The sequence below is a fragment of the Acipenser ruthenus genome, chromosome 24 (assembly GCF_902713425.1).
Source record: "Acipenser ruthenus chromosome 24, fAciRut3.2 maternal haplotype, whole genome shotgun sequence".
Lineage (NCBI taxonomy): Eukaryota > Metazoa > Chordata > Actinopteri > Acipenseriformes > Acipenseridae > Acipenser > Acipenser ruthenus.
The window spans coordinates 3033492-3050092 of record NC_081212.1 but is presented as its reverse complement, the minus strand read 5'-3'; the positions used below and the strand labels follow the sequence as shown (position 1 = coordinate 3050092).

Below are 16601 nucleotides of genomic sequence, written 5' to 3'. Positions count from 1 at the left end.
ATGAAAAAGCAATCCTGGATATTGCCTCCTCGTTGTGAAAGCTGAGAGTGAGAGCAGGTTCTACCTGGCAGGTCAGTGCCGGCAGCTCAGCTAGGCAACGAAGGTCACGACTCAAGCAGGAGACCAAGAGCCACCTGGGAAGGCTGTGAGAAAACACTCCCCGCCGCTCGCCTTCTTCGGCAGCTTCGTTTCTTAAGACAACCACCACCCAAAAACCCATTCCATTACTTAGCTGGGGTCTGTTTGCAGTGGGGGATCAAATTGTGACAAACTTGGTTCTCAAGCCTTTTATTAAGCCAACCAATCACGAAAACAGAACGCCATGACCAACGTTCTAAATTCTAGAACTTTTGATGTCTGAGGTTTCGTCACCATCGCATGAGAAGTAATGGCCCGCAGCGCAGGGGATAATAAAACCTGTGCAGCCGAGCTGCCTGCTGGACTATGACTGATCGGCACGTAACAGCAGGGTAATGAGCCTGAGCGCGGGGCTAATGATTCACCATCCACCCTGCAGGAAACCTCCGATACAGTACATTACACAAGCAAAGCCATCCAGGGGGGGTTATTAGTTTGCTTATAGGTTAGCTGGGAGGTGACTTAATCATTCCGCTGTTGCGTTGGACAAGGCAACGGGCAGCAACGACACAGGCTGTCAGTCCCCTTCAGGAGTTTGCCCTCCAGTTTGCACTTGAATAAACTGCGTGGCTCACATAATCAAGCCAGCGCAGACCAGATGAGTCTTTTTATAAAAACGAGACAGCAGCTCCTTTAATCGTCCGGAGGCACGCATTTCCCGGAACACAGAGCAGTAGATTTAGAACAAACTGCGTTTCCAGTAAACAGGGAAGTATGTGGGGTAGTCTGGACCGGCCAGTGCCTGAGTTATATGAGTCACTGGTAAACAGCACTGGTTCATGCTGGCTCTGTGATTACTCAGCTTGCACATGACCTCTGACACACATCTTCATACCCGATCTTCTGCTCAGTAAAGGTCAACGGCTCACAAAGCTAATAAGAGTCGAGTCTTATGATAGAAATACATCTGATGTAGAAATGTGGTTGTATGGTTGGTCTAGTAGGTTTGCTGAGGTGCACTTACAATAAAAAAACCTGCTTTTTATTTATCAGTTTCCAAGAGAGGGGATGGGAGGTCTCGATATTAATATACTGTTAAAAATGAAAGGGCTTCGCACTGATTGTAAGCTACGAATAAATACTGTTAAAAAGTCATTTTGGGTTCTGTTTTCGGAGGGATGGTTTTCATCTGAGATCTCGCCGCACACCCGAGTTAAACAGAAGCGGATTAAAAAAACAGATGGGATGCCAGCTCCAAATGTCTCTTACTTTAACGACTGAGCGTTACGCAGCTGTAAAATTAAAAAAAAAAAAAACAACAGGTCCCTTTAGCTCGGCAGTGAAGAGGTTAATTCTGATGATGCGGGTCGCTCAGCAAAACGGACAAGACAAAAATGCACAGCGCTGTCTAATATTACCCCAGGAGCCGGTGACCTGGTCTGTGCTGGGAAGAGGAAAGAAGGAGGGAGGCGTTGTGCAATGCTCTTTCCTCGGAGTCTTCTCACACTGTCCCAGTCTTGTTTACTGCAGTGGCAGAGTGCTGAGTGTGCAGTGTGCTCTGTACAGGGAGGGGCCAGCCAGCCAGCCAGGCTCACTTCCCTTTCCCTGAGTCTGAGTCAGCTGATGGGACAGAGAGTTGGGACTGCTGTGTGCATCACAGCCTGGCACTTCACCATTAGCAGCTCAACACTGGCAGGCATGACTGCGCTCAGTCTGCACCCTTTCAGCCAGGCTTCTTGTTCTGCGTGCGTATAAAGCGAACTGATTAAAATTCAAATTCATAAAGAATTCCAGGACTCGGGAATAACACCTGAATCTCTTCTGCATTTCGTTCTGAAGTCATTCAATTTGAACTCAGCCCTGTTCCTTCACCTGTGATTGCAAAACCTTTAGGTTCTCCTTTCCCCTCCCTCCGTTCTAAGGAATTCACAGTAAACTCTTCACTAATTTATACGCCCACGAATGCACACCTTACACATGGGAATGAGCTGCTTCTCCTGTGTAATAATACCTGGGGAACCGTGCCCCATCACAACCACACTCGATTAGCTGCTCCTGTTTGCTGGTTAACCTGGATTAGGTTTCTTTGATCTGGTTTTTAGACACTCAGAGTGAAATCACAATGTTGGGCGGCATCTTCCACAGCAGCCCTTCCCATTGTAACTGACCTGACAGGTGAATCAGACTGTTCCCGGCACACTGCAGCAGCACAGATAATGTATAAAGGGGCCTCGGTGCTTTCTTTCACTGCCTCCCAGCCTATCCTTGAGAACAGGACCCTGATAAAACAAGCGTTTTTAGCTAATTTCTGAAATCTGTCTGTCATGCGGCGAGCTTCAGTTAAGCATTCAGGGATCAATGATATGCCCCATTAGGAACCTCTTGTAGCTAGCTAGCTGCCCAGGTACACAGGCTCTCCTGGTGTGCTGAAAGACTAAAGCACTCCTGGTCACGATGGGAAATGGCAGAATCTAATTTAAAGAAATTCTCACTGTACATTGCAGTATATAACTACAGTCGCAGACAATGTGTTTATAATAATCAGCACGAGCGAGCGTGCTTTCAGTGGCAAAGAGTTACCAATCGGGTTTGCTTCATGCTGTTGAATAACTGCACTCATTATTATTCATTAGTACCTGCTATTCCGTTAGGAAGCTGGTAGCTGACTGCACTTAATGCAGTAATAGCCTCTCTCTGTCTCCGACAGTGGCTGTGAAGGTTTCTAAAGTCGCTGGTAAGTGTCTCACTTCTCCAGAGCTTAGAAGTCAAACACATCGAAAAAAAACTTTCAAAGAGAGCAAAGGCACTGCCTTACGCAGCAAAAACAAACACGGCTGCTCTGAGTGGTTAGTGCAACAGAAAAACCACAGCCACGCTAAGATAGCAACGACCCAGGTCATGTGATTCCCCTGCTGTAAACAGCTGTGGGGCCACTTGCCTGCCCAGGCTTGTTTAAACTGTACTGTTTAAAAGCTGCGTCCCACTGAGGCGAGCCCTGATGTGATAACCAGAGGCGCTGTGGAGAGCCAGCAGGAAGCTGAAACCAGGGAAGGCTGCAGATCTGTGTTTCCTGCTTGGGAGTCGTGCTGATGAGAGAGGATCAAGACTGAGGAACAGAAGGGATGGGTGCCGGCCCTGCAAGTGTATTTCTAGTAGGATTAATGAGATGCACAAATGTTCCCTTTACTGAAAAACCCTTATATAATCCCATCGAATTACCCTGAAGAAACTCAAGCAGAACCGCTAGCAAACAGCCATTAAAAAAAAAAGAACCATGTGAATTTAGATCTTTTATTTAACATCGTGTCGTCAAAGAAACTACAAAGCGATATCGCAAAACTCTACCGGAAGCCATAATAGTAGTACAGCATTTCATGTTAGATTTTGAAATGTCACATTTTTCAATTTGTGTCAGTTTTTTCGTTAAGTATATGGAAAACTACCAAGCGGTGTGTGATTCAATAGGTTAACGTCGCATTATTCAACAGGTTTCATTCGACTTTATGAAGCAAAATGAGTTCATTCTATAGGGGGATGCAAAACGTTTGGCCCTAGCTGTGGACACTGACAGGCAAGCAGTTAACAAGAGCTTCTGATCTGCAGTAATAAATTACTAAATAAAAACTCATACTCAGCAGATCTGCTCTCGGGTAGCGATGTGGAATCAGGCGGGGCTCTGTGTGTGCGTGTGTGCGTGTGTGCTGACGGACACGATGTCACACTTTGAGAAGCTCTCTGTTTGCTGATCAATCCACTGGAAGAACAAGACAGCCGCACCAGCTGTCTCTAATGAGGCTCTCAGGCAAGTCTGCTGCAGCACTGCCAGCTGAATTTCACAAGTGCGATCCTTAACTCAGTCTGCTCCCAGACTCACATACCCATTCATTCTGTGGGCTTCAGCAGAGTACACTACTTAACCCTGCTCCAGCTACTCAATAAGACCCTGTGTTGCCCCTGTGTGTGACGTCTGTAGTTTACATCCACTCTGTGTAAGATCATGGAAATTCACCTGACTTCATTCGCTAACTCGTTTTGAAAACGCGATGATCACGTATCGCTTAGGGGAACGTCAACAGAGTATTAGTCTGTTCCAAAAACAGGACCAGGCTCCAGCCAGGTCTTAATTAATCGATCGAACACCTAGGTTCAATTCAAACAGGGGTGGACAAAGTCAGCCCTTCCACTCCTGGTCTTTGTTCCAGCCCTGTTCTAAACTGTTTAACTGAACCAATCAAACCTCCATCCAGACCCTGAAGTAGCTCATTATCTCATTGTACCTGTGAAACCTGGAGTGGAACGGCCCTCCAGGATCGGGATTGGACAGCCCCGAATTAAACAATGAAAGCCCTGTCCTCATAACAAAGAGGCATTGTGGGAGTCAAAGGAGGTCAGTCAAGCTTGTTTCTGTGGATCCTCTCCCTCCTCTCCTGATAGGACCCACGGATCTAGCTAAGCATGCAAAACAAGACACACCACTGTGGGGGAGTGTAAAGCCAGCAGCTCTATGGTCCTCTGATCTCCGTACAATGGCAAGGAGGAAGGGCAACAGCACATTATGTGTTTGAAGGGCAGACAGTAAACACGACCAGTTAAATGACAGTCAAGCGAACGTGGAGGGTCAATAACTGGTTTAGTCCTAGTTAATAATAACCCTTTAGCGAATTGAATAGAGCGCATTCTCCTGATTAATGAAAGGAGCATTGTTTTTAAACCCTGTATACCTGCAGAACAGGTTATAAGGCAGTACGGTCATGGCTCCCATTTGTCCCATAGAGCTGTTACACTAACACTAGTCTTCTGGTTATAAGGCGGAACACAAACAGCACGGTCTCTTAACTATGGCTCCGGACCACAGCGCTATAAAGGGGGAGCCCTGTATACAGTATAATTACACAACACAGCAAAATGAACGTGGCTTACTGTGAGGGAGGTGAAGGTCATGCACATCCCACCAAAGCCATTGAGAGACAGAGCGATGAAGATGAGCACCGACAGGGCTGCGGGGAAAAACACACAACAAACAAACACGGCTTAAAAACACAGGAGCCCACTGCAACTAATACAGCACAGACAGCACAGGCTTATACACACGGCTGCAGCCGCTGCCTTCGTGAAGTACTGAAAACAGTGACTTAGCCAAGGTCTTAATGTCTTAACATGCCCTAATCACATCCCGAAGAATGTTCTCGTTCATGAAGACGCTGAACGAATTCATTGAAACAATAGCATCTTATTAAAATGTAGCAATATATAATAATATATTAACACTAATCAAAAACGATCTGATGGCTGTCTTTATGAGTGTCTGTCCATCAACAGTAAATGATGCATCTCTAAAATGTTTGTGCTTTAACTTACAGTTTGGGTTACTTGCTCCATAGGCGATGAGTATGCAGGACACAGAAAAGCAGGCACTAAAACGAACAAATATCATTTCAGACTTTTCAGACTGAACAGTTCAGTAGCACACAGGGTCTTGTATATATACATATGGAGCTGATCCTGCTACAAGGTATCACCACAATTGAGCATGGGAAAGTTTTGTCACAGTATGCTGGGACAGTTTTCCAATAGAAATACAGCAAGGCTGTCACGGTGTGCCCGCTGTACCCACCTTCCGAGCAGACGCAGTTTGCGGGGCCCGTATTTGTCCATGACGATGCCCAGGGGCAGGGTGATGGCGCTCAGCAGGAAGGAGCCCACGGTGAAGGCCAGGTTCAGCATCTCATCCTGTTCCTTGCAGATCAGCCAGCCGTTCATGCGGATCACCACGTCCATGGTGTTCCCATCTACAGAGCTGTTTGTCCGGTTCTCTGTGTACGTGAGAGAGAGAGAGAGAGAGTGAGAGAGAGAGAGAGAGAGAGAGAGAGAGAGAGGGAAGTTAATAGATTTAATAAACAGCAAAAAAAAACAACAAACGCGGTTCTGTTCTCAGATCTCAAGTCAGAGATGTAAGAGACTTTGGAAGATGAATAAGTGGCTAATTAACTAGGAATCATTAATTTGCAACAAAATAAGGTCAAGTCATTTTTTCATTCTTTTAAAGATGTCAGTACACTAGAGATTCACACACGCACTGCTTGAGGTTTTCATAACCTTGGTCCACAACAGCGACTCTATTTAGACTGTGTTAAAACGTACTAAATAGACCACCAGGCAGCAGTGATTTGTGATTGCTGAAGGGTTCTGAAACTGTATTTGTTAATTATGTGACAGTGATTATTTGTATGGATGCTGACTGCGATTTTAATCCAATCCAATAAGGAACAATGTGTTTGCATGTCATTTGAATACATTCTGAAAGAGTCCCTATCTCTTCTATGGTGCAATACTAAGTTGCCCTCCCTCTTATCCTCCGGGCCTTCCTGACTACATGGGAAGCGTCTTCTGGCAGGGCAGGGTTTAACTGAGGACCCAGGGAACTGGGTGAAAGGTTAGGAACACTGCAAAAACAAGCAGATAAATAACCGAGCACAAAGACAGGAAGAAGACAGCTGTAAAAGCCCACAGTAAACAGCCCAGGGGGGGTGTTAAGAAGTCCTTGGTGTTGCTACGCAGATCTGCTTCCTCTGAAGAAGTGATGTGATCACGTGACAGCTGCTGCCTTTCACAATACCCAAGAACCCCAGGGCTAAGGAACATTTCAATTACCAGCACCTCTGTCAGAGAATATACTGTATGTTCCCCCCGAATATATGTTCCCCCAAGAATGAATATTCGTTCCCTCTAGGAACCAATATTCGGGAATATTGGTTCCCCTTCCGAATATTTGTACCCCCTTATTTTTTTGTAACAAAGTCATCTTTCTTTGCATATAAGTCTATATCAATGCACTTCAACTAAAACCTTAATTTTGAGACAACTTTCCCTAACCCTAACCCTAACCCAAACCCAGTTCCCTCTGACAGGTCTCACCTACAATAATACATGATAACAGCATGGCAACAGTGCTCACATTTACTAGCATCATACACGCATCAATTACATAGAAATATGATAAAGAACAAACATGCATTTAGTGGGGAACAAATGTTTGCTGGTGGGAACAAATACTCGTTCCCCTGGGGGACAAATATTAGGGGGAATCTTGTCTTGTCTGGAAGGCAGCTGACATGTTCACCAGTAGAAAGTGATAAACATACAGGCACTGTTCTTTAAGTGAATGTAATTGCAGATGCGGTTACGCAGCAGCACAGCTACACGGCAGCACGTGTCATTTCTGTGTTATTACAGGGCAATTACAGACCGTGTAGATTCAGTTCCTGTAATTCTTTTAAATGGGAACGCGCTCCATATTTTTAAATTGCGCATGTGTAAAACATGTGGGCTGCACAGTCAGTGTCTAACTGGGTCTTTTTTGGGGGAATTGAAATTGTTACAAGAACATTAGTGAACGCTTCCCGTTATTTGATTGCAAGAGGCTTCCCACATCGCTGTGAGAGTGAAAGAGGATGGAGTTGTGGGGTGGGGGTGGTGGTATGGAAACAGCAGCTGTTTTGTAGGAAAGCTTTGCTGAGTCAGGCTCTTTTGAGTCAATAACGTTGACAGCATCCTGCATTAAGAGTCTGTCATTTTACAACAATGGCCCCAGTTCTCAAATACCTTGTTTCCATGCACCACTCAACCCTGCTGCCCCTGACACTGCGTTTCCATGGAAATTTAGACGACCCGCATTGGCTTTCAATCAGAGCTGCCCCTCAGTATTTCTGGACCCTTTCTCAAAGCAGGTCAAAGCGGATTGGGTGGAAGTAAGTCACAACACTGACTAATCAAGTGACGAGTGGGCGTAAACGTTTTATCCCTATCAGGGGTGAGCAGGTGCCTCCGTGCTTTAATATTCTTGTCTCGTTTTTTGTTTTTTTTAGTAACAAAAAGCTCTAAAGCATTGTTCGGATTATCAGTAGCAAAGCAATCGCGTCCATCCTTTCGGTTTTGCAAACAAATGAATGCGGCCTTAGCCGCAAGGCTTGCTGGGAAAGAACCGCCAACATCTGTCGCAAAAAGTCGCATTGCACGGAAACAGCGTCTTTTCACTGATCTCGGACAGGCTATCGATGGGCGATCAGGAGAAATGAACCCGGATCAGCTCGGACTGGCGCTCAGTCCCTGCTCATGGAAACAAGGTCAAAACGATTTACTCCAAATCATCACTGGCCCAATTTTTTTTTCAGCAAGGAGAAAGGCACCCAAAAAAAAAATGTCACTGAACCTGAAATAAACCATTCAGATGTTTCACTCAGGGTCTTGTAGGCAGTCTTCACAAAAGTCTGAACTAAAACCCACAACAGCACATTCCTTTCAGTACAGGAGGCTTGTGCAAATAACAAAAACCCAGCCCTGCTCTTTGTTTAAGCTGTTGAGTGGGTGGTTACCCCGACTCTCACATGTGACAGCCCCCAGGGTGGAGGGTGTTATGACTCTTACACAAACGGTTAGCTGTTCCTCGCTACAAAGAAGCCACAGTGCGCCAACCATACAGGTGTTTCCTGAAGTTTTCAGACAGACTGGCAGCACGAGCAACTGATGAGAGTTAAAAACATCTCTAACCTCTGTATAAGATACAGTAGACCCTGATATTGGTGCGATACAGCCATCCGAAATGGCTGTATCACATCAGATAGTTTGTATCAGGTAGCAGTGACGTCACATTAAAATTAGCCACACTGTTTTAATATTTATAGTACTGGGCGCTGTGCAAGATTCAAGCCTCTGGTGGGTAGCTGCTCTGTGCAATGACTATCTGCTTCTATGGCACTTCTATGGCTAATCAAACTTAAATCAGGCTTGTCCTCAACTTGCTGTACACATCTTTTTCCCCATGCTGTCTCGCAACAGAACTGAGAAGTTCAGCGTACAGTGTCTGCCTATTTTTACACAGGATGCCTGTAGCTGCCAAGGGACCGGTCAATATTTACAATGAAGCCAGCGGGGATTAACAGCCTGTGCAGACCGCGAGACAGAGAGGGAGGGGTTGCTATTATTGGAATGGCAGGTTGGTGCCCATCCTTCCTGAGCTCCAGGACTCCCTTGTGTTTCCAGCGGTCCTGCCAGCATCACTGTCTGGAGTTTAATGAGGTGGAGGAACCCAATGCAGAACACACAGGCTGGGGCTGCACAGGAAACACCGTGTTTGTGGCTCTACGGTTAGGACTGTGAAAAGTCGATAACGTGCTAGCTCAGTCAAGGGGGAGAGGCAGAGGGGTGAACAATTCACCTACTTGAACTAAACTATTAACTAAACTACTAGTCCCTTGACCCCAAAATCGACACGCTCTCTTGTCCATCAGTGTCAGTCGAAACACCAGCTGTCTTGTGACCAGTCCTGGCTTTTGGGAGGGAATTCAAACGCTGAGATAGCAAGTGACAAACACACCCATCAAGGCAGTGCCAGTTGAGGGTTTTTACTCCCCTGTCTGTCTTGAAGCTGATAAAGGTCTGTACAGTGAATGTCTGTTGTGCTCTTTCGAGTAATGTGCAGCTTCTCGCGGTCAGCAATCCATACTCCTCTGTTACGTATTAACTGCTGCTTCTAGGTTTTTAAATAAATGAGACTGAGTGTTTAACCTCTGACCTCCTGGCCTATACAGATTGGGCAAGAATGTGTTTGAAGACCACGGGCTGATGACCGTGCGACAAAATCAAGCCCAGGATACGCTGTGTAACAAGGTCCAGCACAAAGCTCCCCCTCACAGGAGTGGGCACTAAACCAGCCCACTGTTTATTTAATACACTCTAGTTAAGTGGCACAATAAAATTTTAACACAGGTGACGAGGCAGATGAGGAGGCGGGGGGGGGGGGTGTTGTGTCTCCATGGAAACGCAGTCAAAGCCATTTGTGAAAACAGACCGTGCACTGTTGTAAAGCAGGAAGTTCACATCAATTAAAAAGTAGATCATATCTGTGAGTGAATTTCAAGTGAATTTTTTCCCCAGAAACAAATGGTGCTAATGACTTTGGAGTAAAGGTCTTTGTGAAGTTCCCCTCAGTTTCCACTTTCGTCCTGGCTGTCGTAATCTCGCCCAAACAGCGTGCCAGCTCCTAGCTTTCAAAGGTCATCAGTCTCAATGTGCAATAAAACGGATTTCAGAGGCAGCGTTGAGAAACTATCACCACTGACTGCCAACCAAAGGGCTGCTGTACCCCTCCAACACCCCCCACCTCCAGCAGGTAATCTCATTGTCCTCTCAGAGGGTCACAAAGATTAACGAGGCAGATAAGCCCTCAGGAAACCTGCAGAGCTCAGTGTTTGCAGGAACTCTTTACAATTGATAAGAGAACCGGTAAACACAGGTGTAGAGGATAAAAAAAAAAAAAACAGCTTCTAATTGATCAGCAGTACCTCTAATTACACCGAAAAGAAAGCGCTTAGGAGATTATCTTATCTGCTCTCACAGCTTTCCAGTAGCGGGTAGAAAACTAGTCAGAGCCTTGTAGCATGTGGGGTGGTTCATTCGATCACAAAACACAGTCAAACCTCCAGGTTTCGGAAGCCGTTCATTGAAGATCACTGCAGTAGAATAACTGGCAGGCTCTTGTGTAGACTTTAAATAAGCCCACTTGACAAACTCTCCCATCAGTTTATTAGCACACACAAGAGTGGGCTCACCTTAGTCAGACCGGAACTCTCATAACAGGCAAGCTAAGTCACATGACTCTATATCTATCTATATTTTCGTGGCGTTCCAGTAACTTTAGATTGTTCGCCTGGGCAATTCCAGGAATCTACAGGTTCAGGGGTGATACCTGTAAGAGTTTTAGGAGCAACTCTTGCAAAATTCCTGACACTGTTACAAAGTCAAAACTAAAGGTCAGTCATGAGAGTAATTATGATTGCCTCGCAATAACTGATTAAAAAAAAACAAGCAGATTCCAACTCGATGCAAAAACAGAATCCTAAACCACAGATAAGATAATTAACCGCTGGGGATGAAAGGTAATTAAAGCTCTCGGATACCGCGGACGCAGCAACTGGTTTCCAAAGACCTCATCTGTTCGTCTTTCTCAGAAACCTTCAGACTGTACAAAAGTACAAAGTGCCACCCACTTTGTGCTGAGTTTGATGCTTTTGCAATCAGAGCTGAGTCGATTACTCAGTTTGTTTAACAGTGTGCCATAAAAAAAAGAAGGGTCCAAACCACGCCTGGTCTCTTATCGCTGGTGAGAAACGCACACATGCAGAAAACACCCAGCTTAGTAAATCAGCTGCACAGGCACGTTTTTTGAGCGGGTACCTCACCTCAGCCCGTCTCCTGGGAACAGTAGTACAATTTGTGGACTTTACACTACTCTGGACTCCAAAATATGTGGAATCGGATGCAGTCAGCATGTCCTAAAAACATTCAGATCTTCAAAGGTGCATTTTAAAATCACATACGAGGGACCAGCAGTTTTGTGTGCAGCTGTCATCCCCGCGCAGTTTTGCTTTGGGGTCCTTTTGCCAAATATGAGACTCCTCGGGTATTAGCTTACAGTACAGAGGTAAAACTATCAGTACAGGGTACTGTAGACTAAATGCCTTCATCTGTGTTTAAGATGATTTTGATAACAAGCTATTACTAGTTGCGGATATGGACAGATCTGTATAATAATTTTCAGTAGGTATATAGACATATACCTCAGTCTCAGTCCATGCATGTGTTTCAATACAAGATCACTGAGTGCAGCAAACGCACACACCCCAGCTTTCTCCACCCGTCTACCCAGTGCCTCTAAGCATAAGAATTGCAACACATTGGTTTGATCAACAACTGAGGGGCATTGGGGATACTGCCCCCTAGTGTATAACACACAGGGCATCGGGGATACTGCCCCCTAGTGTATAACACAGTCAGGGCATCGGGGATACTGCCCCCTAGTGTATAACACAGTCAGGGCATCTAGGATACTGCCCCCTAGTGTATAACACAGTCAGGGCATTGGGGATACTGCCCCCTAGTGTATAACACAGTCAGGGCATTGGGGATACTGCCCCCTAGTGTATAACACAGTCAGGGTACTGGGGATACTGCCCCCTAGTGTATAACACAGTCAGGGTACTGGGGATACTGCCCCCTAGTGTATAACAAAACCAGGTCAGCACTGCTCAGGGGAAAGGAAGACTGATTCACTTCAGGTAGAGTGGATTGAAAAAAGACAGAAAACAATGAAGGTCTAGGAACCATCAGTCTCTGCTTTCACGTCACACAGTGCTAAAGTGCTCACAGTAATTGCTGGCAGACACTGAGAGGACAAGGCGTCAGGTATCTCATATCATGCTGAAGATTAGATACCTGAACTGTTTTTTTTTGTTGTTTTTCTTCCCCATTCCCTTTACAAAAGCTTGTCCTTCTCTTTTTCATAAATACAGCCGCTGCACTGTCCTGGAAGCCTTGTTTCAGTTCCCTCTGATAGTGTTACAGTTGAGCTCTGTGCAAAGTCAGCCCAGGCTATCTGATAACCAACAGCAACCCGCCTCTGTGAAAGGTAGTGTCTGTGTACAGTGAGGTCGCCATGGAGACGTGACATCTGAGGTCACTTAAGGTCAGGGGCCATGCACACGCATACAGGCTCAGGGGACTTAGACTTACCTGGTTCGTGGCAGAGGTAGGCATAGAAGCCCTCGGACTTGAGCATGATGAGGAGCGATCCCCAGCCCAGGAGCACGGCGGAGAAGAGGAGGTTCTCAATCACCGCGGTGACCGCCATCCACCAGCGCCGGGCGTGAGCAGTGGCAAGCGTCGGAGCCATGGCAACGTCAGAGAGGCGTGGATGACCGGGAAACTAAGATTCCGACCTGCCGGGGAAGAACGGGGAGAAGCAGTGCATGAAGACAGCAAAAAAAATAAATAAAACTAGCGGCTTTGATTTCAAAGCGAGATAGAGTGCTGAAGAGACCTTGAAATGCATGGCTTGGTTGTTTGGGTCTAGTTTTGTAAAATGAACAGGCGTTTCCTTGAAATCTACTTGAATCTGAGGGGGGTATTTTCAAACTTTTACTCCAGTCTTTACAATGAACAATTGAAAGGAGACATGGTTAATGTTACACAACGAGAACCAAAGACTAACGTGTCATTTGCTTTGTATTACACAATGTGTTTTAATGATACATAACATACACATAGCCGGAGGAAAATGGTCTTTGCTTTTAAACTCTTGTGACACCAGCTTGTTCCTAACTCTTGTTTTCAATAATAACTCAAACCCACATTACTGCCAGAGTGCTGCTCGCTCCTTTCCAGCCCTGAAGCACAAATGCCTGGCTCTACCTGCAGACTTGTTGATGGTGTCACCCTCATTACCATACAGCAAACCATTTATCTCCTTCGCACATCATTGTGCGTGACAGATTTTTTTTTTTTTGTTTTTCCCCGACTCATGTTACGCTGAGTAACGGTACCCCGCATGAATGCATTAGCCACCGCCTACAGCAGCAGCCCGCTTGCATGTTAATGTTTTGCAACTGCTTGCTTGTCTCCTCTCAACCACATCAATGCGAACAAAAAACCCCAACGCACTGAACGCCATTTTCAACGTGTGTAATTTGGTATTTTCGGCAAAAACAAGACCGCTCAGACTGGTTCTAACTTCTTTGCTTGGGTCACGACAACGAGTAAAATGGGTTGAATTTTGGCAGGGTGCTTCAATTCATTTGCTTTTGTAATTAATGAATTAATTAATCGAATTCATAACTCGTTTTGTGTATTTCCTCTGCTTTGCGGTAAGCGCCTCAGTCTCACGTAAACAACGCTGTCCTCGCTCGCACTCTCCGAGCCAGGCGCGTGTCAGTGCCTTCCTCCTCCCACTTTGGCGCCGAAGCTCCTCCCGCCGGTAGCTGATTGGGCAATCGACTTTCCTTCTCCGTCTTCCATTGGCCCGCAGCTCCGCGAGCGCTGTAGGGGGGAGCCAAGTGCGCCAAGTTCCAGCCGGTTCGAACCAGCGCGGCGCGAGATTTTGCAATGTGCACGCGGAGAGTATTTATGTTCTGGTTTTCTGTGTTTGTTCTTCAGGGTGGGGGTGGAGGGGCTCAGAGGAGTCGAGTCCCGCTGTTTCGTCGCTAAGTTTCGTCGCTAAGGCTGTGTGGTCCAGTGGTTAAAGAAAATGGCTTGTAACCAGGAGGTCCCTGGTTCAAATCCCCCCTCAGCCACTGACTCATTGTGTGACCCTGAGCAAGTCACTTAACCTCCTTGTACTCTGTCTTTCTGGTGAGATGTAATTGTAAGTGACTCTGCAGCTGATGCATAGTTCACACACCCTAGTCTCTGTAAGTTGCCTTGGATAAAGGCGTCTGCTAAATAAATAATAGTAATTGTATCTTCTCTAGTAATTACTCGACGAATATATAACACGATATAAAACGCTCTAACAACTATTCACCAAACTTGACAACCTGATTTTCGAGAAAGTAAACACTGTCTCACGATTACTAGAAACGGGATTTTTTTGGGGGGGGGGGTGGGGGGGTTGCTTAATTTAAATAAAACACATGTTTTATTTTTTTTCCCAACACTAAATCTGCATTAAACTGGTCCGCTAGCTGTGGTGGTGTTCACAGAATAACGGGGTGAAGCATTCAAGTGAAACAGGCTGTTTTTGCCTGGAGGAAAGCGAGTCGCTGTAACTGGTCTGAACTGGACTGGCCCCGCTGTCACAAACACCTCGCGGTCTGCATAGATACATACAGGCGGCTCACACGAAGCTCCGCGGGTGATTGTGTAGTTGTTAACGTAACTTCCACATACCTATATATAGAGATACGTCTTACTTTGCTATCATCTTGTTGTTTTGCACAGGAAGCATACGGACACTTTAATATTTCAATGAAGAAATATATGCATGCACCACAAGTAGCAGGATCCGCAATACTATGCGATACAGCCAGTGCACACCAGAGAAAACATTGTTCTGGGTCTCCTATGCTTAACCGACCATGAATGACAATGACAAATATCTGCTTCAAGTCAGCAGTAATAACTAACATACGAAAAAAAGGAGTGTTTGATTTCATTTTGATTTGATGTAATTGTAACTGCTTTTTTACACTGCCCTATAGCCTCTTAATTGTTTATATTTCAACTTCGCTGTTAATATTTTTTTTTCATCTAAACACATAGCCTTAGCTTTATCTAGAAACATACCGCTGTTTTTTTTTTTTAAGAGAACGCTTATTTAAATTCCTCGAGTAAAATGTCATACATGAAGCCCTCCGTTATATTACGCGTTGTTTTATTCATCAAACCCTTCAATTCACTATTTCTAGCCAATCTCCCCTATAGAGCGCATACTGAAAACGTAAAGAAGCACCGCGTGTTTCAGAGGAAACGAAATCAGTTTGTATTTGTTTAAACACATTTATACAAGTACCAGTAACGCGATCATTACCCCCACACTGTTACTGCAGCCCCGCAGAGAGGGGTAATACAAACCATTCACCGGGTAGCTAACGCTGCGCTGTTTTCACTCCATCATATCCAGTAAGAATTAGAAACATGCACATCTATATCAAACAATAATATATGATATATTTGCCTTTTTTCCCCCGGGTGATCTCAATTCTGTTTTTATGTCAGTATGCAATCTTGACGCAGAATAAGCCAGTCTGTAAATACCCAGGTACATGATGCGGGGAACAATGTTTCATACAGCCGCTGTTATTTCAAACAGAATAATAATTCAGCAGCAAAATGGCTTTCTGAAATCATCATCCATACTTCAATGCAACTGTCACCCTCAATGCATGCTTTTCTAATAAGATGTGACAGTATTTGATTTGCTCTTATCTAATTGCAGGGCTGCTGTTCTGCATGCCACGGTGTCCTGGTCATGCGTTGCTTGTTTTTCTCTTCGTACCTGTCACTGGTCCTGAGTGAAATCTGCAGCCCCGCTCGCTCGGGATTGATGTCGCGCTGGTGATGCTAGTAGGTGCAGCTTGCTCGCTGCAGCGTTTCCTTGACTCGAGTCTGTTTGGGCTCCCTGTTCAATTTCCTCTTTTTTATTTAGCTCAAGAATATTGCACAAACAGAGCTGCGACGCGATTGGCTAGAGGAGCGGCTAGATACAGACCCCCAGCCAATCAGAAAAGCGGTTCGAGCTTTAGGGATTTTGAACAAAAGAGAAAAACAGCATAGGGTGCTTCAGTCTTGTTCTGCAGAACAGAGAGAAACGAGAAGGGGTGGAAATAAAACTTCTACAAAGAACAAAAACACCGGGGTAGATGTACACATGTTTACCAGTCGAAACGTAAATCACGAGGAGGCAGGGTTTAGTTGTGTCAGAAAGACATGAGGGTCACAAAGGCGAATTAATCAAACAGGCAGGCTTGAAAGGGCGTCTTTATGGATTATTAAAAAGTGGGAGTTTAAAGTCATACTATTAGTATGACTTTAAACTCCCACTTTTTATAGATGTATATATAGGAAGCAACCATGTGTGCCCCTTTACTATTACTTTACACACAATAATATTACAAAAATAAACCAAACTCCTTTAAAGGAACAGTGAAAGGGTGCAAAGTTCAACAGTGTTGTTGAAGCTGACACACTGGGAT

The 16601-nt window shown here is 45.3% G+C and overlaps 1 protein-coding gene across 2 annotated transcripts in view; it reads right to left on the bottom strand.

The window, feature by feature from the left end:
- LOC117429418 (large neutral amino acids transporter small subunit 4-like) overlaps positions 1-16046 on the bottom strand; it is a 29865-nt gene extending 13819 nt beyond the window's left edge. For both annotated transcript variants that reach the window (XM_058998015.1, XM_058998016.1), the window contains exons 1-5: positions 15905-16046; positions 12646-12851; positions 5693-5891; positions 5437-5492; positions 4999-5075 (exon numbers count right to left, since the gene is read on the bottom strand). In XM_058998015.1, coding sequence (XP_058853998.1) covers positions 4999-5075; positions 5437-5492; positions 5693-5891; positions 12646-12805 — 492 coding nt within the window. In that variant the 5' untranslated portion in view covers positions 12806-12851; positions 15905-16046. The remainder of the gene's footprint in view (positions 1-4998; positions 5076-5436; positions 5493-5692; positions 5892-12645; positions 12852-15904) is intronic.
- Between the last annotated feature and the right edge of the window lie 555 nt (positions 16047-16601).